This window comes from Micromesistius poutassou, assembly GCF_964030765.1.
Source record: "Micromesistius poutassou genome assembly, chromosome: 15".
NCBI classification, from domain to species: domain Eukaryota; kingdom Metazoa; phylum Chordata; class Actinopteri; order Gadiformes; family Gadidae; genus Micromesistius; species Micromesistius poutassou.
Window position 1 is genome coordinate 3,527,626 of NC_140285.1, and position 27,500 is coordinate 3,555,125.

The 27,500-nt window shown below is 46.9% G+C and overlaps 1 protein-coding gene across 1 annotated transcript in view; it reads right to left on the reverse strand.

Annotated features, from left to right (window-relative positions):
* Nucleotides 1–27,500, reverse strand: part of nphp4 (nephronophthisis 4) — a gene marked incomplete at its 5' end in the record, with an annotated part of 135,139 nt that overhangs the window by 40,536 nt on the left and 67,103 nt on the right. The window contains 5 exons of the mRNA XM_084479769.1: nt 1,311–1,489; nt 3,388–3,548; nt 15,449–15,648; nt 20,708–20,899; nt 24,220–24,386. Coding sequence (XP_084335895.1) covers nt 1,311–1,489; nt 3,388–3,548; nt 15,449–15,648; nt 20,708–20,899; nt 24,220–24,386 — 899 coding nt within the window. The remainder of the gene's footprint in view (nt 1–1,310; nt 1,490–3,387; nt 3,549–15,448; nt 15,649–20,707; nt 20,900–24,219; nt 24,387–27,500) is intronic.

Consider the following 27,500-nt stretch of genomic DNA (forward strand, 5'->3'; position numbering starts at 1 on the left):
GGTCGGTCCAAAAGAGACGGACACAGAGGACAATGTGGCCCAGATATCACAAAGCAACCAACCACGCCCCCCCCCCCCCCCCAATAAGAAAAGAAAGAAAACGAAAAAGTTAGAAATGGCACTTAAGGTGAGGTTTCTAGGGTAAGATGTAGGCCAGAGACAGCCGTTGTAGCCACTGTGGAGGGACATGTGACCGGTAAAGCCCTGGACGGGGGGGTCTGCACGCTGTAACACTGGAAGCAGGGGCGGCTGTTCACGGGGACTGCCGCATTAAGGGCTGGCGCTATGACACATTGCTCTAGAAGCTACCTAGCGCTAATGGAGAGCTCCTTCCCGGCCCCTGCTGCTGCCTGTAATGGCCGTCCCTTGTCGTGATGAAGCTCATATCACTGTTACGTCGGTACCACTTTTGAAGCACTCCCCCGCCTCCACTGATTGCACATGCTGTTTTTTCTTGTGCACCTTTGATTAGATTTTTCATTTGCCATGTAATTCTACTCAATCACAGTTTTTTAAATTATAGTCACATTTATCTTTCATTAACACTCCCTGTATCCTCGTCCATCCTGCTTGATAAAGAGGTAATCAATGTGATTGCTTTCTTTTTAATCATATCATGCCTCGAAGGGCATTGATCACGCATGTGTTTAGTTTGGACGACCTGGAGTGGTGAGGGATCATAAATATGGAGGATCTCAGTTATCAAAAAGAGCAATGTAAAGACAACATAAAAGGTACCAATGAGAGCATGCAGTCGGCAGACGGCCGGGGAACCTGGCATCTTCAAGTTGAAATGGGTCGATTTGCCAGAAATAATGTGATTATGAAAATGTCTTTGTCTAATTTTGAAAGACCTGATTCGAGCGAAGGCTCCATCTTCAGATTGGATTAGAGGCCTTTAGAACACCAGGTGAGAAGTGTGAGCCACATCCCTAATGTGGACTAATGGAGTGTTACTCAACCATTCTCTGCTTCAAACGTACAGCACATAATCAACCCACCATAATAAAACGGCACTATTTCAAATGAATAAATGTCATGAACACTGCAGAGCAGAGCTGAACGACAGTGAAGCGACAAGGATGTTCTACTCCCAGCCAGAAGGTCCTGGGTTCGATTCCTCACTGTCCACACCACTACCTGTAGGCATCCTTCAGCAAGACGCCCTGACGCCCCACCTGCTACGTAACGACAGGTGTCACGCACCCGAGTTTCACGGTAAGTCGCTTTGGATAAAAATTTACAATAAAAGTCCAAAGTGAAAGAGTGTCGTCAGAGTGGTCTTACCGATATTCCCCGTGCGCACGTACAGGCGGCCCCTGCACACCGTGTTGATGTTGACCAGGCTCTGTTGGTGGGCCCCGCTGCCCCGGTTCAGACCCCCCTCTCCACCGAAGTAAAGGGGGGTCTCCTCGCTCGAGTACTCCGTCGCCAGGACCTCCAGCTCGTGGAGGGCCTGCACCGCCGACCGGCCCTGGCGAAGCATGTGCTGGAGGGGGAGGGGGGGGGGTGGGGTGGGGGGGGCGGAAGGCGCATGTAGTAAATGTATTTCTGACGGTTTACGTGACCAGGGGTCCAATGAAGGTTGAAGGCTCTTTTACAGTACCCTGCTGTGAACCCTGACCCCTGAGGGTCCATCTTAAGGGAAATGCACAGGCACTGGGCGCTGGGAAGAGACTCTTGTGTGCTGGATTTATTTTTTAAACCTGCAGCGTATCCATACTTTGTTGACTGTTTCCGTGGCAACCAGCCACGTTAGCGCCTTAACTCTCTATCTTAACCTTGGGTCCCACATTTTCCCGTGGTCATTAAGTTGCGCCCGACTTCTATACAAATTTATCGCTCAAAAAATGGGCTAGTAAACACACATAAACAATGTCAAACATGGATAAACCCATCCCTGCCTTCAAAGCACATTACTCTAGCAATTAAAGAAATAGAAGAAGTAGAAGTAAAAAAAATAAAAGTAGTAGTAAGAAAAAATATATAAATATATTCCTTTTAATTCATAATTTTTTGGACCACACTCCACAACCCATTCAGAACCAGATAGCGGGTCGCGACCCACCAGTTGAGAACCACTCTCTCCTCAGTGGAAACCATTTAAAAGAGGGTACAGGAGCTCAGGAAAAGGCGCCATGCGGACACAGAACCTTAATGCATGAATTCAGGAGATAATTATGAAGAACAGATGAGAAAACGGTACCAATCGAAAGGGTGTCGTCTCCACTGTGGTGGCAGTAATTCTTTAAAAAGCATCAATTTAAATTCAGCTTCAGACTTGGAACAAAATTATGCATGGAAACTTAGTTCACTAAGAACAGTGAACAGAAACGTTAAAGATTGAATGGACGACCAAACCATGCGATCAAATCTCATAATGTCTGGTAAAACGCCAGCCCACTGCCGGGTTTCTACATTTAAAAAATAAATGCCACTTGTCCCCGTCTCTCAGTGATGGATTAATTTCCCTCAGACAAAATGTAATATTTGCATGGTTCTCCGATTAGACTAATTAAATTCCTCTTAACTTCAGGGAGGAATTACACAAGTTTGCCTGGAGATAGGAGAAGGAGAAGGCCGCGGTTGACCTTTTCCAGAGAAATCCCCTGTAGCTTTGACGAAGCCCGGCGAGATCAATTTGAGACAAGGAATCTTTTCCAATAGTAATTACAAAGATCCATAGGGCTGTGTGGGATGGCGTCCCCCAAGGCAACGAGACAAAGCACCGCAGTGGGCCGGTGTAGTGAGCAGTCTAGTCCGAAAACAAGTGGAAACAACCATGTACCTGTGTCCTTCGTCTCATCTGAACAGAAAATACATCAGACTTGAGTGACCTTTGAACCTCAGACTAAAAGGTCAAGGTTCAAAAGGTGGAAGTCAAATATTTGTGTGGTGGAGGGAGATTTGGATTTATAACCAAAAATAAACCTTGACATTTGCTCGTACAGTAGTGTCAACAATTTCCCTGTTCAAAGATAGATGGTGCAACTTAGCCTTTGCTAACCTTTTATGCCCTATAACCGTTTCAGTCTCAGTCTCAACATAGCCTGTGGGAATCTTTCCATTTTACATTTCCATCCTGCAATCAATTCACGTTCATAATCAGAATCACTTTACATATGTGCATATCAAAGATCTAAAGTCAATCCCAGGTCAAAATGTTTTTAAACTTGCAGGTAAGTTAAGTCGTTAACAATGTCTGATTTTGCTGTTGTTAAGGAACACATTTTAACATTTACATTTCAATGTACGCAAGGAACACGGATCAAGGAATACATTTTCGAAACGCCAATCCGGTTCTAATGAAAGTGTTTTAAAACTTAACACCTTTTAAACCACAGAAATCAATACGAAATCAACATTCGTGGACCACCGAGCACGCACCTTGAGCGGGACGCAGCAGGACCCCACCAGCAGCAGGGAAGCGCTGTCCCAGACGTCCACCTGCAGGGTCTGCTGAGCGAGGTACCCCAGGAACCAGCGCCGCTCCCCTGCCTTCAGGAAGCCCTCGTCCACCCGGAACTGCACCTGCAGCCCCGGACCACCTGGACGAGTGGGGGGGATGGATGGGGAGGGTCAGGACTATATGGACCACATAGGATGTATTGTGATCTGGTTAGAGCATCATTTAGACATGGTATTACATTCACATCTCACAGACGGCAACTTAGTCGAGTTGGGCACTTTGGCTTTGTTTGGCTTAGAGTTCTGGTGTTGGACTTTGTTGGGAAATACACTTCAAGTGTACCCTGGAAATCCAGAGTTCTCGCGAGAGCACAATTTCAATTTGCTCAGCGAGTCACTCACATCAGTGTATCTGATATAGGCTGGCCAAAAGCGTTGCTGTTTTACCGATTGCATACGGCAAGTCTTATCTATTGGTTAGTTCCGCTGGTCTGGATATGTCACCCATTGTGTTCTTCTGATTGGTCGTAGTGTTATCCAATTGCATGCAGTGATATTTTCAAATGCATGCTTGGTGCCGCCCCTCGAGTTGGGCCATTTTCATTACTCGTTGCCAGAGTCTACAGCTTTCTAGATGTGGGTCTGGATTTCCAGGCTACTTCAAGTGTGGAATTTAGAATGCACTTTGCTGAGATGTACACTACTACTGCTGAATTAATAATGCACTTTGCTGAGACGTACACTACTACTGCTGAATTAAGAATGCACTTTGCTGAGACGTACACTACTACTGCTGAATTAAGAATGCACTTTGCTGAGACGTACACTACTACTGCTGAATTTAAAATGCACTTTGCTGAGATGTACAATACTACTGCTGAATTAAGAAAGCACTTTGCTGATATGTACCATCCTATAATCCCTATAAAGTATTATGCTCCAAAAAATGAGTGGTGAGATATACATACATCATTAATACAGAGGATATTGGTTATCAAGAAGCTAGGTTGGTTGTCAAAAATGAGAAATTCATATTTCATTGATTTATTCAAATGATCTTCAGATGATCTAAGCTTTTCCTGGCACCTAACTGTAGTTCATGTCTCACGCAACCTGTTTATAGTCAAAATACCCATTTTACATGTGTTTTATGTGTCAACTGTGTAACAAGACAAATGGTAACAAACAACACAGACGTCAAACACGCTCACTCACACTCCAAAGTGCATACTTAAACGTGCACACCCAGAGACACACAGTTGCAAGCACACATAACACAAGGTAAATTAAATTCCCATGAAGTCATTGTTAAGCCAGCGCCGAGATTCAATTTGAGAATGCAAAACGCAGGCTTGGAGGCTTGGACGCAGGCTCTGATGGGGGCTTTGTACAGGAACTGACTCAATCGTAACTCACACTCAGTCTTGAACAAGTTCAATATAATTGACCCTATCTGGCAGCTATGGGCATCATTTTCATTTTCCGGGAGAGTGTGTGTGTGTGTGTGTGTGCGTGTGTGCGTGTGTGTGTAAGTGTTGCCTCCACTCGGCTCTCATATCATCAAAGTCCCCACAAAGGGTTTTTTGTTCCCAGAAGAGTGTGTGTGAGTGTGAGTGTCTCGTGTGCGGGTCTGTGCATGTGCGTGCACGGGGCAGACAGCTAGGAGAGGACTAATGGGGACTGTCGGTGACGTCCCCGCTGTGTTAAAGAGACCAGCGAGGCCAAGGCGAGGAGCACGCCTGTTCACACATACGCCTGGTGGAGCGTGCACTAGCTCTCCCTCTCACACACACACACACACACACACACACACACACACACACACAGAAGTACAGTCAAACTTTATCATTCTTTGTACACCGCCAACTCTCCCTTCGAATCTCTCCATCACACACTAAGAGACACACAGAGAGAGAGAAGCACACACACAGACACACGCAGAGAGACACCCACAGAGAGACACACCCCGGCGGCATCTCCTTGATGCGTTCTCACATGTGGCTTGTGTTCTGGAAGGAAAGCACCCAAGGTATCAGACACAAGGCCCCCCCACCCCATACCTAACTCTCCCCTCTGGCTCCAGTCATATAACAGTCTCCTCCTAGCTGGCTGCCTCCCTCCAAAATACAAGGCTTACACTTATGCTCCGTCCCAATACCTCTCCTAACCCTAGATTTTTGCCATAACCCTAGATTTTGCGCATTCTCGTGTAGGGGTAGGGTGTCCCATTACTGTAGGGAGCAAGGGGGAGTGCTATTTTGCCCTTATAATCAACCCTCAAAACGTAGTGAGGTCCGATGCAGGCTTAAAACGAAGTGGAAGATTTACTGTTGAGGGCACTCCAAACCAAGTGGAAGTTTTAAGGGGGGAGAAATGGGACAGGGCCTTTGTGTGACTATAGTCACATTCAGTCATAAGGCGTTTATAAAGCTTTAGATAATGATGGGCCAATCATGAACTAAACATTTGTTTATTCAGCCTTAGTTCATGATGATTTAATCATTAACTAAACATTCATTTATAAGCCTTTAGTTAATGATGAATTAATCCAACTTAATCCAACTTATTATTTTAGTATTAATTAGTATTAATTTATTATTAATTAATTTTGTATTCTTTATAAGTCTTCAGCATCATGAACTAAACATTAGTTCAAAAGCCTTTAATTAACGTTCCACTAATTAACAAAACATGAATATACATTTGTAGTTGATTACTAAGTGCTATGTTAAAGGGGCCTTATTCTACCACCAGGTGTTAGTCATTAGCCGTTACAAGGCATTATCCGTTACAAGCAATGTAAAAAACCTCCCCTCTAGTGACATCACAAGCGAGTGTCAAAGCCAGATGTAGGACGGATAGATTGGCTTACCAGTTGGTACGGCCCACTGGATAAGCTGGTAGACTGAGCATTTATCAATCATCTGTCTTAACTCTGTTATAAAGTATTACCAAGACAATTCAGAAATGCATCTCCTGTTTCATTTCCGTTGTGAAAATCCGTTGAGATGAAATCTTAATCAAATGTTATTAAGTCCTTCAGTCGATACCGGCACAATTAATATCTCACCATGATAAGAAAATCTGGTCACGTGGCGTTCTCTCTCCTGTGACCCTTTCTCTAACGGCAGCTAACAATAATGCCCTGCTATCGTCTGTCGGCCTACTTGAAAATACCACACAGGCAACAACCAAAAGATAAACAACGAATGACGCTCGGCGACTGGAAGGAAGAAGAAGCAAACAAAATGCATGCTATGACCAGTTAATGTTTCCCAGCTCACAACATGACTCAAGCCCCTGTTGTCAACTTGAACAGTGTCAACAAGAACCCAAGTCTCCCATTAAAACAAGCCGAGCGCTGCACGGCCTTCTGGGGGATCCTGCTCCAACTATCTTTTAAAGGGGAAGCTGTTTTATAATACAAGAGAGTACCGCTTCCTACACGTGTCATGAATAAGAGATCAACATCAACTCTGCTTCCGAAAAAAAATGTGCGGACTAACAGAGAACGCCAATTCACCGACCGGTGACTGGTGGATGACCTGATGTTGCAGGCCGTGATTTTCGTGTGAACCGGTACTCAGAAATAGCGTAGGAACCCGAGGGTGTGAAGGTTTGCCTTTAAGGAATCTAAATTGGGATGTTCCCTGTACATGCTTGCATTTCCTGGGATTTAAACTTATTTAGGAAGCGGAGACAGTGCCGCAGCCCGTACATCGGGGACAAGGTGCTTAAACAGAGTGAGACATGGGGAGATAGAGACGAGAAGTTACACAACAACAAAAACAAGAAGGAGAAAAAAAAGACAAGCCGGGGTAGGAAAACAGTGTTGTTTTTCCCTTCCCGGTGACACGCAGGAAAATGTTTTCTCCGTTGAGACGCTCCTCTGCCAACGCTTTCACTGTCTCTCCTCGACTCCCCTCCTCTCACGCTCCCTCCCTTCAGCACAGACCCACCTGCTGACTCCTCCTGCCTGGCCCATTAATTCTCCCAGCATGCTCTGGGCTTATGAGCAGGGTGGGCGGGTGGCTGAGAGAGAACATGGGGAAGATGGAAGGGAGGGAGGGATGGAGAGAGGGAGTGAGGAGGGGAGGGAGCAAAGAAGGGAGGGAGGGATGGAGAGAGATAGAGGGAGTGAGGAAGGGAGGGGGGGTGAAGAAGGGTGGGAGGGATGGAGAGAGATAGAGGGAGTGAGGAAGGGAGGGAGGGAAGAAGGGAGGGAGGGATGGATGGAGAGAGGGAGGAGAGAGGAAGTGAGGAGGGGAGGGAGGGAGGGGGTGAGTGAGGGAGTGAGGAGGGGAGGGAGGGAAAAAGGGAGGGAGGGATGGATGGAGAGAGGGAGGGAGAGAGGAAGTGAGGAGGGGAGGGAGGGAGTGATGGAGTGAGGAGGGGAGGGAGGGAAAAAGGGAGGGAGGGATGGAGAAAGGGAGAGAGGCAAGAACTAAAGAGGGAGAGGAAGATAATCTGAGGTAGAGCCAGGCAGGGTGTTTGTGTGTGTGTGTGTTTATTTGTGCGTGTGTGTGTGTGTGTGTGTGTGTGTGTGTGTGTGTGTGACGCACTTATGATAAAGGAGGAACTGACAGTTCTGCCCCGCAGCGTGTGTTTATGTGCAAGTGCATGAGTGAGAAAAATAGAGGGAGAAACGAATAGAAAGAGAGAGAGATAGAGATAGTGGGAGAAAAGGAGGCAAGGAGAAAAAGAGACAGAAAAGGAGACAATGCGAGGGTTAGAGAGAGTGGGAGAAGAAGAGAAACAGATAGAGCAAGGAAGAGGGTGAGAGAGAGGGAGGGGAAGAAAGAGTATTACGGAAGGAGTTGCAAAGAGATACAAAGAGACAGCGAGGCAGGGAGACAGAGAGACAGAGGCAGAAAGACAGACAGAGGTACAGAGACAGAGAGACAGAGAGACAGAGAGAGAGAGAGAGATAGCGAGCGAGAGGAGGGGGGTGGGAGAGAGAGAGAGAGACAGAGAGAGACAAAGAGTGAAAGACAGAGCGGGAAAGAGAGACACAGACAGTGTGTGTGTGTGTGTGTGTGTGTGTTACATAATGCTGAGTCTCCAGACAGGCTAGGGAGGCAGCAGCAGCAGCAGCAGCCCCAGCAGAGCCACCCCTCCCTAGCCTGGCTCCAGCAGGTGGTGCGGGCGGGGAAGCCCAGCGAGGGAGCTCCGGCCCCGAGGTGCTGCCGCTGAGGAGGAGGAGGAGGAGGAGGGGTGCCATGGAAACACAACATGAAGAACAACACAGAACGGAGCGGAGGGACAACATGAAGGACCCAGCTGTACACGTCTCCGTTGCAGCCTGGAGTAAACTGTCTGTCTGTCTGGCTCTCCCCATCCTCTGTCTTAACATGTGTTAACATGTGTCCATGTGTCTGTTAATCCTACTTTATGTGTGTGTGTTTTTGTATGTGTATGTGTATGTGTGTGTGTGTGTGTGTGTGTGTGTGTGTGTGTGTGTGTGTGTATGTGGGTGTGTGTGTGTGTGTACAAGCGTACACACACACACACACAACCACACCAGTAAAAATCGGAGCATAGGGTGGTGCAGCTCCATAAAACAGTGTGTTGCTGTCACACACACACACACACACACACACACACACACACACACACACACACAGAACTAATGAGCTGCGTGTCGGTGGGGCTGATGGAGTTCTGCCCTGTGCAGGTTTCATCAGGGTAATGTGAGCGAGAGGAACATATTGGACGCGTTCGGCTGCACCGCTGCGCTGCTTAACAACACCTCTGGCAGGTCCTCACCTCAGAGTCCACCGCCGGCGCAGGAACACACTGATTGGTCGGTTATCCCATGGCCGGGTTATCTTTTGCCAAACTGTACGACCGCCGGTAAAGTGAGTGAGTCCGAGCGGACGCAAAGTGATTCCTAGCAGGGTAGGAACCAAATATTTGCTTTTAGACAGAACCGCATGGTGTTTTGAAGGGAAAATGATGGTCCCTAACTTGTCGCTGTTGTATTTGTAAAGTGATTGACAGCTGTCACAGATCACCTCAACAGCACCGCTACCGGCATATTTCGCTGCCTCTCCAAATGGTTCCTAAACTCTGCTTTTCTTCTGCCTTTTCATTTTAAACCTCCGTTCCTCAACTCAACTCGATTGAACCCGCACTTATGCTTCGCCTAGAACGAGGGGACGGTTGTAACGACCCATTTGAAATGGATATTACCCGCAAACCCTTATACATATTTAGTTTGACTCGTAACCGCGGTGACCGTGGTTGACCGCGGGCAACAGCAACGTACATTTTGGATGAGCCCCCGCATCCCCGAAATAAACCCTTCACCACGCTTACCCTCAGATGTACACGCCCACCAATAAGAAGCCTATCGGAACTCATTTGAAGGGGAAGTCAATGGGCCCTAATAGAAATGAAAATATCCAAAATGGCCTATTTACTTATTTATGGATGGAGGAAACGCCTGCGGAAATACCAGGAAAATGTATGAAATGGGAAGAAGAAATGATTTGATGTGAAAATAATGTGCATGTCAGAGGGTGATAATAAATTCAAAAGACAGGGGGAAGGAAAGGTATTTCAAAAGCAAAGTTTGGAGAGCCTCCGGACGCTATAAAGTGTTGCAGATTTAAACAGCAGCTCGGGGGACTCAGGATAGAGACCCCGCACAGCAGGAAACCTGGAGTACATCACCGCGGCTGGTGGAGGCTCAGCACACACACATGCGCACCCACACACACAGACACACACGTGCACACACACACATGCGAACCCACACACACAGACACACGTGCATGCACACACAGACACGTGCACACGGAGAACTAATGCGCTGCGTGTCGGTGGGGCTGATGGAGTTCTGCCCTGTGCAGGTTTCATCAGGGTAATGTGAGCGAGAGGAACATATTGGACGCGTTCGGCTGCACCGCTGCGCTGCTTAACAACACCTCTGGCAGGTCCTCACCTCAGAGTCCACCGCCGGCGCAGGAACACACTGATTGGTCGGTTATCCCATGGCCGGGTTATCTTTTGCCAAACTGTACGACCGCGGGTAAAGTGAGTGAGTCCGAGCGGACGCAAAGTGATTCCTAGCAGGGAATCACTGCGAGAGCGAGAGCTGGCAACGGACCCCAAACCAAATATTTGCTTTTAGACAGAACCGCATGGTGTTTTGAAGGGCAAATGATGGTCCCTAACTTGTCGCTGTTGTATTTGTAAAGTGATTGACAGCTGTCACAGATCACCTCAACAGATCGCCTCTCCAAATGGTTCCTAAACTCTGCTTTTCTTCTGCCTTTTCAATTTAAATCTCTGTTCCTCAACTCAACTCGATTGAACCAGCGTTTACGCTTCGCCTGGAACGAGGGGACGGTTGTAACGACCCATTTCAAATGGATATTCCCCGCAAACCCTTGTACATATTTAGTTGACTCCGTGGTTGACCGCGGGCACCAGCAACATACATTTTGGATGAGCCCCCGCATCCCCAAAATCAACCAATCACCACGCTTACCCTCAGATGTACACGCCCACCAATAAGAAGCCTATCGGAACTCATTTGAAGGGGAAGTCAATGGGCCCTAATAGAAAATAAAAATGAAAATATCCAAAATGGGAAGATGAAATGATTTGAAGTTAAAATAATGTGCATGTCAGAGGGTGATAATAAATACAAAAGACAGGGGGAAGGAAAGGTATTTCAAATGCAAAGTTTGGAGAGCCTCCGGACGCTATAAAGTGTTGCATATTTAAACAGCATAGAGACCCCGCACAGCAGGGGAGTACATCACCGCAGCTGGTGGAGGCTGAGCAGCACACACGTGCGTGCACACCCACACACACATACAGACACACACAGGTGCACACCCACACACACACAGACACACACGTGCATGCACACAGACACGTACACACACACACACACGTGCACACTGAACAAACACACACAGACACACACGCACAGACACACGTGCACACACACATACACACACAGACACGTGTGCACACACACACATGCATATGCCATTCAGAGAGTAGAGGAAATCTTTGACCATTGCTTGCATCATTCAGCCCAGTTTAGCCCCCTGCTGTGGGGTACAGACTCACCAAGGCACCACCTGCACTTAAAGTCAAGAGAGCCATTTCACCATACATAATCTGTACTTTGAATTAGATAATGCCTGGATAATGAGACACCTATGTTGAACAAAGCTATGTTGAACAAAGCCTTGGTATCAGAGAAGGTTCACTACACAAAGGACTAATAAGAAGAGATCTGCAATACAAAGGACCAATAAGAAGAGATCTACTATACAAACAAACAATAAGAAGAGATCTACTATAGGAAGCAGTAATAAGTCAAGATCTATATGTGAAGAACTGATAAGATCCTCTTAAACAACTTTTTCAGTTGTTAAGCATGTGGTCGAGGATAGTCTAGTCAGTAGTGGTCAGGGTGCTTGCCCACCGTTCCCCCATATGGCTTTAGCCCCGACAAATAAATCACTCTGGATAAAAGTGTCTACATACTAAATACCGATAGTGACTGAGGAGAGGCATTTCTGATTTCTGCCTTTCTTCCACATGAAGCATGAAGCACACTTTCCATCCCAAGCTAGTCTTTTAAGTCGAGTGATAAATCATGGTTAGGCTTGGTGGCTGGTGGACCAACACTTAAGAAGTGAATGCACATCCCCTTAAAAATAGGAAGCCAAGAAAAAGTTTTCAAATACCGGTAAGCTCTGTGCAGTTACAGCGCAGCGAATGAAACAGTGGCCACATGGCCGGCTAATTACCAGAACCACAATATTGTCTAATCTGGGGCTGTGTCACGCTTCTGGATTTCCTTGAGCGTTCCTTAATTATGGTCCCTCTTCTTTCATTACACCGTGATGCAAGCCTCTGTAGTTTTCAAAACTTTCTCACACACACACACACACACTTTTTGATGCCCTTTGCTGTTCAAATTGGCATGTCAGGCAGCATGGTACAGCTGGTGTTCTGACACGCGCTGTCAACTGTGCCTCACATTCTCCCTTATAAAGAGCTTTTGCACACCCCGGCTCAGAACAGAGGCTGGCTCTGTGTTCTCACTGAGGGGGCTTGTGAACTTCAAGTGATGGCCAGCTCACTGTGAACCGCTATCATTGTACAAATACCCTCCCACGACGTGCTTCCATAGAATCGCTTTGACTGGAGATGCATGGAGATATGCATTGCGTAGATTGTATTTTTGCGTGTCTTTTGTCTCTGTGAGTGTGTGACAGCAGCACACTGAGAGCAAGCGAGCGAATTGTGTGTGTGTGTGTGTGTGTGTGTGTGTGTGTGTGTGTGTGTGTGTGTGTGTGTGTGTGTGTGCGTTGAGTAAGAGGCCTCACCCCTGCCTGCCTCCTAATCACTGCAATTCGCTTTGGATAAATGTGTCTGCAAAATAAAAACACAAATCATTTTGTGTCCACCTCGCTCTTGAGTGTGTGACCATGTTTTTGGGGAACACGGTCTAATTACAGTCCGTGGACCGTGGGTAATGATCGTGATGGGGGCAGCCTAACAATACGTTTGATGGGTGCACAAATCACGGCGCTGTGCCAGCGTAGGAGTCTGATTGGACAGCGGCTCCTTTGAACTGCAATAGAATCTGACATATCCTCATGATAGGAACCCCGCGGAGACACAGCGGGTGGGGGGAGCGTTGTTGATGCTTTCAATATCTCTGAGCTTTAAGGCCACCGTCACGCAGATCTTGTAGAGGGAAACATATCCAACTAAAGGGCCGGGCGTAGAAGAACAAAGAACAAACAGCCCCGAGCCGACGTGAGACGCAAAAACTTTTCTCTTAAAGACGTCACAGGGATTTTGATTACAGGAGGCAGTTTCAAACGCAGAAACTTTCTGGCAATTCTCTTGGCACAGGTAAGGCAAAGCGTCTGAGGTGAAGTCTGCTTGTTAGAGGCATGGGAACGTTTTTGATGAGACTCAGGCTACACACGGGGGAGTGCTTCACATGAAATGCAGACGACATAACATACACAAGAGGCTGGGTGGGGGAGGGGAGAGGGGTGTATGGGGGTGCCAGTGGAGGGGGTGATAAGGCTGAAAAGATGAAGAGATTACAATGGAGACACACTTGCAGAGGACTATGTCTGTGTGTGTGTGTGTGTGTGTGTTTGCATCCGTTGTGTGTGTGTGATTGTGGGTGCACGTGGATGAGTGTGTGTCATGCAATGATTGTGTGTGTGTGTGTGTGAGTGATTGTGTTTGAGTTGTGTGTGTATGTGGCCCACCCACATACACACACACACACACACACACACACACACACACACGTGTGTATGTGGGTGAATGTGGATGTGTGTGTGTCTTGCAAAGATGGTGTGTGTGTGTGTGTGTGTGTGTGTGTGTGTGTTTGAGTGATTGTGTGTGTGCGTGCGTGTGCGTCAGTGTGATGCGGCACTCTTCAACACGACATAACACTGCATCACAAGCTTCCATTTCATCAGACGCTACACCCAAACCCATCATCATCACTCATCATGGCTGAGCGTCCTGCATGGCTGATGGGGCAGAGCGAGGTGTGGCGCGGGGGGCCCAGCGCTACAGCCGAGCGGCTGGGTCCCACAGAGCCTGCACGGCTCGTGGAAGGGGGCATCCGATCAGCATTCAAGGGGGAGACGAATGCTGAGTTCACATTTCATCTTCATTCGAGTTCATTTTTCGGGAGACAGAAGTGTAGACAAAAGCCCCGGCTCAGAGGCATGCTCCCGTGAACGGTGATTGTGTCGTTTTGTAATCGGAGAGGGTTTTGCCGACACCGACGCTGAGAGGTGCCTTGCAGGTTAAATACCCTGGGGAGGCCAAAACCCTGTACCGCGAAAGGCCGTTGCGGCCGGCGGCGGCGTCGACCTACAGCCGACAAAGCCAACTTGTCCAAGACAAGGGAGAGAGGGAACGCCTTCACCAAAACCAGCAGACATTCCTTCCTCCCATACCACCTCCCGTTTTCATTGCAACCAATCTTTTTTTTTTATTATCTAGCACAAACCAACTTTGTAGCATCTCCTTCATATCCTATTCCTTTTCTTTGCCGCGCTGCAAATCAAACGTACAAACAACCCCAGTTTCCCGTCCCGTGCGCGTGCTCTCAGTAGTTTGGAGACCGGGCAGGTCTCGTTCGGGAACTCCTCCATGTGAAACATCTTGTAACAGATCAGTCATGTCGGGGGGGGGGGGGGGGGAAGCCGCAGCGTCTTCTACGCACCCGGCGACAAGACAGACGCCCGTGTAGCGCTGTGTGCAGTACGGCCGTCAGACGACTTTTAAACGTTGTGTAGTGTGTCGGGGCTATGACTTGCGAGACACGTTAACTATTCAGAACTCAAAGTGCTGGTCCGTGTCAACAGCCTGGTCCCCAAGAGCTGTACTCTCACTGCTTCCAAAACACTGGACCAAGAGTAGCATCCACATCCAGGCATTGGTCTAGGAGAGTAATAGGTCATCAAAGTAATAGAGCAATAGCATTGGTCTAGTAGACCAATCGTATTGGTCATCAAAGTAGTATTGTCATCAAAGTACCAGACCCATAGTTTTGGTTAGTAGAGTAATTGTATTGGTCATCAAAGTACTAGACCCATAGTTTTGGTTAGTAGAGTAATTGTATTGGTCATCAAAGTACTAGAGCAATAGTATTGGTTAGTATAGTAATAGTATTGGTCATCAAAGTACTAGATCAATAGCATTGGTTAGTAGAGTAATAGTATTGCTCATGCATTTTGTTTCCACTCTATGCTGCTACTACTGCTAATCCCCACACCTCCTACACGTGGCCCAACCACAATAAACAGTGGCAACAAGCATTCCCAACTGTTCCTTCCCCCAGGACCCAGAGCCACACCTCTGCACGGCGACACTCAAGGTGATTTACCACCTGGCCGGGCCGACGTCCCGCGCCTGACAAATCATTCGGCCCTCCCGCCAGCGGCGGGGGGGGGGGGGGGGGTAGGGTAGAGGGGGTCCAGTGAGAGACGATGCATGATCTCCCGGGCGTTGGGCCCTTCCTTACCGGGACTGGCGGCGGTGTCGTGGGGGACGGGGGACAGCACGCAGGGTAAGGGATGGCCGGCCGGCCGCGGGGCCCCCTCCTGGTGGGCCCCTGGCTGCTGTAGCGTGAGGCGCTGCGACGTGACCGGGGGGAAGCGGTAGAACTGGAAGGTGAAGTGGACGCTCTCGGGCCAGTCGGCGTCAGCGTCCGTCGTCAGCACCCTGCCAAGAGACGGAGAGGGGGGGGAGGGGGGACGTGAGCCGGGATTCAGGATGCAGGGGAACTGGGTGTTTCTGCAGCTTCACATTGAAGCAGCGAGTGAGGGCATGAGTGAGTGGGTGAGAAAGAGAGAGAGAAAGAGAGAGAGCGTATCTGTGAGCAAGAGTGTGAGTGAGTGAGCGAGAGAAAGAAGAGAGAAAGAGAGAGAGCAAGAGTGTGACTGAGTGAGTGAGTGAGTGGGTAAGTAAGAAAGAGAGAAAGAGAGAGCTTATCTGTGAGCAAGAGTGTGAGTGAGTGAGTGAGTGAGTGAGTGAGTGAGAAAGAGAGAGAGAAAGAGAGAGCGTATCTGTGAGCAAGAGTGTGAGTGAGTGAGTGAGTGAGTGAGAAAGAGAGAGAGAAAGAGAGAGCTTATCTGTGAGCAAGAGTGTGAGTGAGTGCGAGACACTGTGAGAGCGTTTGTCTGTGTCTATCTCATGCGTTGAAGGTGTGTGTGTGTGTGTGTGTGTGTGTGTGTGTGTGTGTGTGTGTGGTTCTGCGTGTGTAGGATTTTGTGTGTGCGGTTGTGTCTGGGTGTGGAGGTTGTGTGTGTGGATGGTTGTGGGTGGGTGTATGCGTTTGCGTGGTTGTGTCTGGTTGTGTGTGTCTGTCATGCAGTGATGGTCTGTGTGTGTGAGTGGTTGTGTCTGTCTGGTTCTCAGTCGTTTTGTGTGTGTGTGTGTGTGTGTGTGTGTGTGTGTGTGTGTGTGGTTCTGCATAGGTTGTGAGTGTGTGTGTTTCTGCGTAGGTTGTGTGTGTGTGTGTCTGTGTGTGTGTGTGTGTGGTTGTGTGCTGTGGTTCTGCGTAGGTTGTGTGTGTGTGTGTGTGTGTGCCGTTGTCTGTGTGTGTGTGTGTTTATGTTGAGTCTGGTTGTGTGTGTGTGTGTGTGTTTGACATGCATTGATGATGGCCCCAAAAATAAACAAATCTCCGCCGGAAAGCAAGCAAATCCTAACATCCACACAGAATAAATTAACCACCAACCGAGAAGATAACGAATGGAAACAAGCACACTTCGCCCCCCCCCACCCCCCCACCTCCTCCTCCTCCCATCACCCTATTCCGCGGCAAAGTGCAGACGCGCAATCAATCACGGCACATTTAATAAGGAGCGGGAAGAAGAGCGGGCCATTCACCGAGACAAAAAACACACCCAGACTGCTCCCGACGCTCCGCTCACGGCCCCCGTCTCGGGCGAAAGAGGGGAGCGCCGCATTAATATTCATTCTCTAAAGCCGCCACGTCGAGGGCTACTGATTACGACGATGGTCGCTCGCTGGGTCTTATGTATGCCGCCGCCGCTAACGCCGCCTCTAGCCGTGTATGGACCCCGCCGCGGTTCGACAGATGTTCTTCTCTGTTCCCGGGAATGTCGGACGCCCCGGTGCCGTGCTCGCTCTCTCGCTCTCGCTCGCTCTCTCGCTCTCTCTCTCTCTCCCTCTCTCTCTCTCTCTCTCTCTCCCTCTCTCTCGTTGTCCCCCCTTAATCTTCTCCTATTCATGTGCCATACAGTTTTTTTTCCACACAACACACTCCCTTTACTAAGGACAAGTTTTCATATGTTTTCATGTTTTTCCATTAGAAAACACATCTATACGAAAAGCACACAGGACTACATCAAAGAGACGTGTATTGAGATATGAGAGTAGATATGCAGGGCATAATGGGAAATGAAAGGCCAGCCAATCAGGGAGGTCGGTGTGGTCGATTTAAACTGGCCTCTGAATCTGCACTCCCTAATGGCCCTGGTGCATCGCTGTCCTAATGGACTGCAGAAAACGGTTGCCATGGTCGCAGGGATTTTTCTGTGATGCTGGATGCTCCAGTGTAGTAAAAAACATTATCCCGTTTATTGGCCTTAATTTAAAGCTTGTGCCAAGATCAATCCTTGGATGTCTTGCCAGATAGATGCCACATGCAGTGTTTGTCATTGGTTGATCATGTCTTCTAGATGGGCTGGTTGTAGATTCATCATGTTCTACAGCTGAGATGCATGGCAGCCTAGATGTCTCTAGAGCAGCCTTCATACTTCTGGCATTCACTGGAAAGCCTAGATTGTCGACAATCCCGCTGCAATGGAAATCTTGCCCCAGTGTCTCATTCCAATCTCACCTTCCTGACCTTTAAAGTGTCACTGGACCAGCTGTTTTAGCTGTTTTTAGCTGTAAATTTGCAGATATTTTGAGAGTGCCAGGTAAGGAGGGGGAGGTGTTATAACCATGGTAACACTTACAGAAACTTTGTTGCGCGCTGTATATCAAATGTGCCACTGACTGACTGAGGCGTTATAATATAATTGTCGGAGAAGCTTAACCATAAACCGTAAGCAGCCACCATTCCTCTAACAGAGCTGTACACATTGGCAACGTCGTCACCCTTTGCATGACAAGTGAAATTACAAAAACAACACACTCGAGTTCAGAGCAGCGTAGAACGCACCCAAACTGGAAGACTGGCCAAAACCTTGGATTTTACACCAGTTTTTTCAAACCGATGGTATTATTTTAGTGTCAGTGTCACTTAAAATCACTTTGTTCAAGATCACAGAAGACATCTAAATCTGTTTAAAAAACAGAGCATCCTGGGAGCTACACTTTGAAAGCCCCCCCTTTGCTTTGAGCCCCGTGCCCTACGAGTGAACTCCTCAGCTCAGTCTCCAAGGGTAAGGCCCGGAGCATATGCATGGCACACACAGTTTAATCAGTTGTAACTCGGAGCTCTCGTTCTTAAGGTCAGTACCCGTAGGTTTTTATTCAATTGTATTTTAGCATTTGTAGTTTGGGGTATGAGGAATTTAACCATTGAGGTCAACACATGTACTTTGCGAGAGAGCCCTAGCCAAGACAACCAGCACGAAGATTTACAACAACAACAAACTTACAACGATGTAACAGAAACAGGAAAACCTGGATTCCACAAGCGTGTGGCACGATTAAAAGCAGGGAGGCCGAAGTGGCCGTTGATGAGAAACAGAGAGAAAAAGAACAAAACATAGCGGTCATGACCACACTCACAAACAACGACTTAACTCTCTCTTCATCGCCACGATACGACCGTCCGTCCATTGAACACGACCACAGCCCTCGCCAATCCCCCCCCCATAGCTCGCCGCCATTGTGACGGTTAGCCCCTAAGCCCCCCGACTGAAAAGGGCCGCAAAACGGTGTGTGTCGAGTACTTGACCGCTCTGAATGTCGCGCACTCTGGGCTGACCCGGCCCTTCAAGCTCTCTCATTCCATTGCAGCTTTCCACAAAGAGGCCTCTGGGTTAATGGAAAGCGAAACGGCGATGGGTCATTTGCGCTGTTGAAAGCGAGTGGGGAAAAAAAAATGTCGGCTGAGCATCATTGATCCTCTACTTTGGGGTTCAGTGACGCGTAGACTCTCCTCTCAGATAAGCGGTAGACTTACTTCAGGGCCGCTACATTATCGCAGCCTGGGCGTTTCCCGACGCGTTGGAAATGAAAACTTGATAACACAGATGAGGCTAATCTTTTGAGAGACAAAAATTTAGTGGAATCATTTTCCTCTGCACAAATTAGTCATTATCTTCATTAGTCTGATCAGAGTGTGTGACAAACGGAGAGAAAAATGATTATATTACAAGCTTTGATTATATCGCTTGATCAGGATTGACATTTGTTATTTTGGATTACTTTGTGCACACTTTCTGCATAATTGTGATTACTAATCCCATTCATATCAGTAAATATTTGGAATATGATAACTAACATATTGACTAATTCAAAGCTTGCTTAACAAATCCTTTTTTCGAAAAAGTTTACAAAAAATCTGCACGCAAACTCTTTGAAAAGCGTCGGTTTCGACTTCAATCGGAAATGCGGCGCCAAAGAGGGAGAGTGACTTTTTTGCGAGCGCACGTCAACCTGAGGTGTCGCAGGCGGGGACGTTGTATGGTGTTGAACATGACAGATGTGAGGTGGCTTTATCAAACTGTTGACAGCTGCTGACAACAAGATAGAAGGGACACAAAGACGCCCCACCCACCAACCACCTCACCCACCCGCCGCCCCCACTGTGTGAGGATGAGGCAGGCCCACCCTGGCTAGGAGCCAGTGTTGGCAGTGGGGATGGTGATGAGTAGGGGGTTGTCGACTTGAAGCGTCAATGACAGGGACGCTGGTAGCTGCTGGGATATTTGATGCGTGCGCCAGGGCCGGGGCCCCGAGTTTGACTTGCGTTGGATATCCACACGCATGAGATGTTGGCAAGATGTAAATCAAGCTTTGTTGATGAGAAGCTGAAGTGCAGGGGCGATTGCATCAGGGTTCTTGGCTACGTATTGAAGAAGCGTAAAGAAAAAAAGGGAAAATGAAAAGCGAATCTATATCCAGTCCATAAATCACCTCGCTGTATATTATATACAGTATATACTGCACAAAATGAGGTGCAGTGTCCTTGGAACCGTTGCCCAGCAGATTCCTCTGCATCATGTTACCTTGTTGAAAGCAGTCAAAAATCTATTGCCAAATTACTGTGAGGCCAGGGAAAGCACCATATGTGCCAAGATTTCATTATGTTGATGAATAACACATTTTGTTTACAGTATATTGAATAACAACATATAGGCCAAGAATGCTTCACTCCATTTTAAGAAGACACCCGTCCAAAACTATTTCATGGTGACCTAACAGGAGAGAAAATTAAAAAAGGGTTGGAACAACTGCCAGGACTTGTATTCCTCTAAACTATCTGGCGGAAGCTTTTCTCCAAAACATTCTTCACAACTAAGTGTACACATTCTTAGAACGGGACACCCCAGCGGGAATCAAACTCTTAACCCTGGCATTGTAAACACCATGCTCTACTATTCGAAGCTAGGCAGGCACTATGCCACACTACATTGTAGTACATTGTTGTACATTTCTCCATCAATACCAGCTAAACCATCATGCTCCTGATTTGACTTTCACAGTACGATCGATGAGCTTTACCCAGACCCCATTACCAGCAGATTGTTTTTGTCAAGGGGGTAGCGCACAAAGTGTGGTGTGCAACACCCACCTGGTGAAGGCCAGGAACTGAAACACCAGCAGGTGGCCCCGGAGGGGGTCCGCCTCCTCACGTCCGGGGTCGTAGTGCACGGGGTCCGCGGGATCCAGGACCAGGGCGGGCCGCCCGTCACGGTCCAGGATGTCTGGGAAGCCGGCGGAGTAGAGATGGGCCAGGGAGCTCCTGGAGCCGACCGGATGGGAACTGGAGCGGAACGACAGGACAGGGTTTGTTGACCGGGAGAGCCGAGGTGGTGGATCAACGGAGGCATTGACGGGTCACACTCTACAGGATTTACCCCCCATTACTTTTTCCTATTTAGGAGCCATGTTTTTCCAAAGTGAGTACAATTTCAGGTAGACAAGGGTTAAGGTATCTGTGTGTTCAAATGGGGTTTGAACCCAGAAACTTTTGGATTGGAGGCGAATATGAACACTGTATAGCGCGGCCGTATCTTAGCTTTATCTAGGCGCTAGATAAAAAATGTTAATGAGGGAGTGAGCGGATGCCAAATTGCTCCCTCAGGGTTTTTCTGCATAATTGAAACTTAAATCTAATCATAGTGGCCACCTGTTTCCCAGAATGCATAGTTACAGCCATAACTTATAGTCTTCATCCCCACACCAAATATTTTGGAGGACGATAAGAGCAATGCACAGATGGGTGGCTAAAAATAAAGTGCAGGAAAATGAGCGATAATGTTTGCATTTGTAATCAAGCTAACATCATCATGGAGTTCAGTTCAACAAGAAACGCTGACAGTTAGCAAACAGGCTAGGCTAGCCGCCCCAATGTTGTGTATGTCAAGTTAGCTATCGGCCATAAGGCCCTAACATTTACGTAGCTACAGGGTTGCCAACTTTGGGACTTTGGCTGGAGTGAGACTCCAATTTTTTTTACAAAACAGTCCTCGTTTACTCAGTATAAACAAATCGAAGGAAGGCTTATATAAAAGCCAGAGGCAGTTGTTAATGTAGGACATTCAAAATGTGTTTAGATATTTTTTAATCATGCATTTAATTATGCATTGACATGGGAACACAGTTGTATACTGATACCTGCTGCCATAGATATGTATTTAACCAAGACCTCAGAATTTATTCCCAGTCTGACCCAGAAAGAAGGAATTTAACAGAAGGTAACAGTGTGAAATGGCATTTAATTAGTTTAGTAATTTGGTTATTGGTTGATAGCCTAGACTACATTAAGACACCTTGTAATTTTGTTTTGAGGAGGGCTGTCAAACCATGCGAAAACCTTTAGGGTCTATATTGCGAGAATAGGTTACTTGGACCCCGCTCATTGCCAAACGTGATTTTATTTAGCCTAATGACTGATATTGAAAAGTAACAACATGGAATTAATGTTAAATCAGAATTTAAATACTATATCCTAATTAAAATATAGCCTCTAGAATCCAAGAGATTTAGTAAACTGAGCCTTTATTGACTTGTTCTTTCCGTGTTTAGCTCGAAAGGCACTTATAGGCAATATAAATAAAATATAGGCTAAGTAACACCAAACTAACAATTTCTAGTTGAATTTCAACAAGGTCCACAGTCCACACAGAGAGGCAGAGAGACAGAAGACATGGAAGGAGGGAGGGAGACCAGAAGAGTTTTTGGAAAGGATCATGCCATTTAAGAGAAGTTCACTGAAAAGCTCTTTGAGGTATCTTTTTGCCATCTTTCTCTCTTGTTCAAATGTTGGGAATCACATAATGCACATTTGATGTTCTTGTTCATTTTGATACCCTGGCTGTAAGTGTTGAGTAAGTAAATGAAACCAAATAGTGGAGTGTCCGCATTAATTGCGTTTAAAAAACAACAGTAACATTGTTATTTTAAAATGACAGCACTAGTTTGAGGCATTTATTTGCACTCTCAGACCTTAACCAAGACTTTATTTTCTTCTTCCCAAACGCGCATCTTTCACTCAAAACGTTTCACGTGCAACTAAAAGAAGGGAGCGGCGACAGAGAAAGGTGCACAATGCAGTAGGTCTGAATAGATGGATAGATAGATCTAACGAGCATGTTTCCTGTATATTCTGTGGTCTAGTAGTGAGTGATCAACAGTGAATGGACGGAAAAAAGTTGATTATTGTTGATTATTATTATTTTTATAATTATTATTTTTATTTTTTCAAAGATGGGCTATTTGGCATGATATCTCTTGCGTGTGCGTGAGAGTGTGAGATTGATGCTGAAAGCGTGAGTGTCACACTAGATGCGTGAGAGTTGGCAACCCTGTAGCTGGGTTTATTAGGTGGCCTATTTTATTAGCATACATCTCAGGAACTTCCTAGACCGGTCTGAGTTGAGACCTTGGGGCGACAGCAGAGCAGACGCTATCAGTTGTCTTCTGTCACAGCTTTGTCAATTTCACACTTTTCCCTCTCACTTCAAGTTCTATCTTTATTCAGCAGCGCTGGATTAATGTTATGGCCGTCATTTTAAGTTCAAAAAGATCTTCATCAAGATATGCAACAAAACTTGAACTGAAGTTTGGCAATTAAGTAGGTCATTCCACACAAAAAAAAGGATATATCAAAATAAATTTCTGGGTAACTGAGCAGAGCGGTCTCAGACAATTAAACTGGATTTTATTTTTATTTAGCTTCCTCCCTCAACAAAGCTTATCTCTAGCTGTAGAAGTGCATTTCAGGCTTTGGTGAAATGCCACACAGGAGTGAGCTGTATGAGCTGGAGGGGGGTAATCGCTCAGACGCGCCACGGAAGTCCGTATCCTGCCAAGTCTAGACAAAGTGAGGATCAACCCTCAAAATGGCCATCAAGAGCGGACTCAAAGCAGGCTACTCAATTGTCTGTCAGCTCAATTATACTACCTATTGATCCCACTATGCTAGCCACCACACAATCTGCCAATTAGTGAGCCAATCGATTGGATCCACCAATGGCCTTACAGTGAACACTGTGGTAACCGCAGGCTGAACACAGACTCGGACCTCCATAAAAAGCCCACAATAACAAAAGACAAGCACGTACAACGCACATTTACCAAACTGCTGGATTCAACAGAGGTGTCTTTTGTCACGGATGAGTGAACAGCAACAACATCAAATGTAATTGCCAGTGTATTGCGCTTTGCGAACATTGGGAGAGACAGCTTGAGGCCGAACTATCTGAACGGATCTAGTGTTACACTACCAACAATTCACTGATGGAGACCAACTTCTGGAATCACTGGCTTAAGTTCTTAAAAGCTCTTTAAATACATACTTCACTTAATATCCACTTCAACCCACCGTCAAATACATCTGCTAGCTACCTACTAAAAAAACAGTGTTTAATGTGAGGCAATTACATTTTTTACCTTCCATTCATTCCCCTTGAGCAGGCCACAACTCATAAATAAGACATTTAAAGAAACAACTGTCAAACTGTGTTTTCCGTGCTCATGTTACTATGAAAGAATGGATGAAATATGGCAGAACCAGAAGATGCTCCTCTGGCAGCCCTGTCTAATAGGCTAGCGCTTGGGCCTGGGGTCGGGGTCTCGCACCTCGGCCTGTACGTCTCCAGGGTGAGGACGGGCGCGTGCAGCGGGGTGAAGGGCAGCTCTTGGAGGAGGGGGTCTCCATCCTGGATCGCCAAGGGCGACGCAGCATCCTCTCCATCCCGCCAGAGATCCGTCTCCAGATGGGCCATAGAGCAGGCAGCTGGGCCGCCCTGTAGCCATGGGAACGAGAAGGAATTACTGAGTCAGCCACACGGAAACGATAGTATGCGCCCGGGACACAGCGAACAACACAGACTATAAAACGGTTGGATGTTTAGCGCGGGGAAGTATTGGGAAGTTGAGGGTAAATAACAACGTCATGGACGCTTTTACTTTCCAGAGTCAAATTAAAGAGTAAAACGCCAACGATCAAACGAAATCCTAAAAAAATATAGAATATTAGCACATTAAGTTTTGCGTGTTTTAAGTTAATCCCAAAACAATATTTTGGGTGTTATTCATCTCTTTGTGGGCTTGTATCCATCACCATGGTGGTGAATACCTTGTCTTTTTACCCCTTTGGATTCCCATGTAATAAAACACGGATACACCTCAAACTAAAGCGAAAAGTGAAAGAGCCTCTGAGCAAGAGCTGACACTCACACCACTCACATGGTCATTGGCTCCATCCCGCCCTTCTTCTCCACTGACCGCATTAGGAGATGAGGGAGTCTCTCACCACCGGCATGATCGCGGGCCTTCGCATGGCCATCCCTAGCTTGGTTATCAGTCAGCGGTGAGTTACACGCGATCGGTCTGGTTTTTCAGCTACGACCGCAGCCTTTGAGGGGAGCCAAATAGAAGGCGGGTACGCCATTAACTCAGGGTCTGTCGGAAAGCAGCTGCTGACCTACAGCTGTGGCGGTCACTAGCCTGGAACCAAATCAGTTTGAAGGGTGTGTGTGTGGAGCGCTCCCAGTTTATATGTAAATCAACTATTAGGCGTATAGCATTTATGACATTCTCGTTTGTGACATTACTACTAGTAATTAATACTAGATTTTAGATTTAGGTTGCTCGTAGAGCTGATTAAATGGTGATTATTTAGTGGCAAGTAGGGTTGGTATTGCGCTTGCCACCTAAAGCCATATAAGCTTTTGGCTCACTAATTGGCTCACAAATATTATTGGCTCACTAGTATATACTGATAGTGATATGTTCAGTGATGCTATATCCCAATTCAACCTGGTGATTAAGGACCGGTCAGGTGGGTGTCTGCACTGTGATGGTGGTTCCACTACCCCCCTGCAAATCTAATACTGAAGACGGCACATTGATTTGCAGTATAAGAACTTGGTAAAAAAAACACGACCTCCGCCAAGCTATGCATCACACGATTCAGCCTCGCTCCTCCTGCGGTACGGTAACCAGGCGAGGCGGGGGCCCTGATGGTGGCAGAATGCTGTTTGGTTTTGAGCAACTGGCAATGTTGTTTGCGGGTTTCTTCTCGATGTGAGAAGAAAAGCAGATGAATTAATATTTTATCAAAGACTATTTTTTTCATGTTTTTGGTGCAGATTCTTTTTTTTTTTGTATTTTGCGATCCGAGAATAGATTGGATCTTCTTTTTCCAGCTAAAGTGGGTGAGGCTGAATGGAAGTGTGATAGAGTTAGCCGATAAGACTTCCTCTGTGTACACAGGCTCACTGTAATTCACGATTAGTTCAATAGGATTTTCTCACAAACCACAAAATAGCGCACTTATTTTTGCACGTGCTAACATATTTGAACGTGGTCAAAGTTGTGAGGTCACAAAATACGCAGCTCTCATCCTGTGGTAGAATGAAACCACAGCACTGAATCGACACATTATTCACATAAAGCAATTCAGCGTGTGAAAGTCATCCTTCAAAGAGAAACTAAAACGTGAAGAAAACTTGTGTGTGACTGGATCCGCGATGAGAGCCTTAAAGACCCAAGGCATCTGGACTCAAGCTCTTGTGCTTGTGTAAACAGAAAAAGAGCGGGAAAACCCTCGGGTGAAGAAACAAAGAACACTGGCCGTGTCCCAATTCAGGGGTTGCATCCTTCGAAGGATGCATCCTTCGAAGGATGCGTCCTTCGAAGGATGCAGCCTTCGTAGACCGCGAAGGCTGCATCGAAGGCCGAACGAGCATTGTGGAATGGGACGGTCTAGCCTACGGAGCATTTCCGGATTGCGCAACCAGCCGTTAACGTCCTTTACCTTGCGTGACCACGCGCCGCTCCTGTCTCCTAGCAACCCTGACAGCTGCGGTTCAAACCGGACAGTGGAGGAGATATATGGAGCCAGAAATTATCATTTTATTGGTTATGTTTTATCTTTTATTGGAGGAGTGGGAGAAGATTCACCGCCGGAGCCGGCGGGTGAAGAGGAAGAGAGGACGTTGGCTTAACGTTAATTAGTTTAACGTTATATGTCTAGCGTTAATGTAATTGAACTTTGACAATAAAGTTACATATTTAAAATGGTCCCAACCTTACTTTTATATAAAAAAAAATGTTTTTACATAGTTTTGTCATTAAATATGTATTCGCTGCAGCTGCTGCTTCCGCTCTCTCCGCGCCATTTCTGAAAAAATATCCAACGCGCAATGAATGTTGGGATACGTTGGGCCGTGAAGGATGCATCCGATGCGTCCTTCAAATCTGGGAAACGAAGGCTGCATATCTCGGCCGCATTCGAAGGACCCTTCGAAATGGGACAGCACTTGACGCGCCGCTGTGACGTATGCGGTCTTCAAATGCGTCCTTCGAAGGATGAAACCCCTGAATTGGGACACGGCCACTGTGGTGATATTATGCCACCAGGTGAGTGTGATTAGCCATTACAAGCCGAAAATCACAAGTGGGCGTGTCCACCTAGATGTATGCTGGATAGATCAGTCTACCAGCCTACCCAGTGGACTGTATCAAACTTTCCTTATCTATCCATCATACATCTAGGTGGAGCCCCCCACTTGTCACTAAAACAGAGGAAAAAACGCAGATTCTAAAAAGAGCGGGAAAACCCTAGAGTGAGTGAATCAATTCTCCTCCTCTTCGAGATAGAGAAATATGCACGGTGACCAGGGTGTTTACTTTTAACCCCGCATACGAAAAGTGGAAAAACAACCCAAAAGTAAAATCTCTTTGTTTGTGGTTTCTTCCGCCCTAGACAACACAGACAAGAGCGAGGAGGCAAGGATGCCTTGGTGTCGTGTTCTGTGCTAATTATTCATCATCGAAGATATCTGCATATGTTTGCCGACTTTCTGGTAACTTCTATTATCCCCTCAGCTTCTACAAGGACACTTCATCTAATG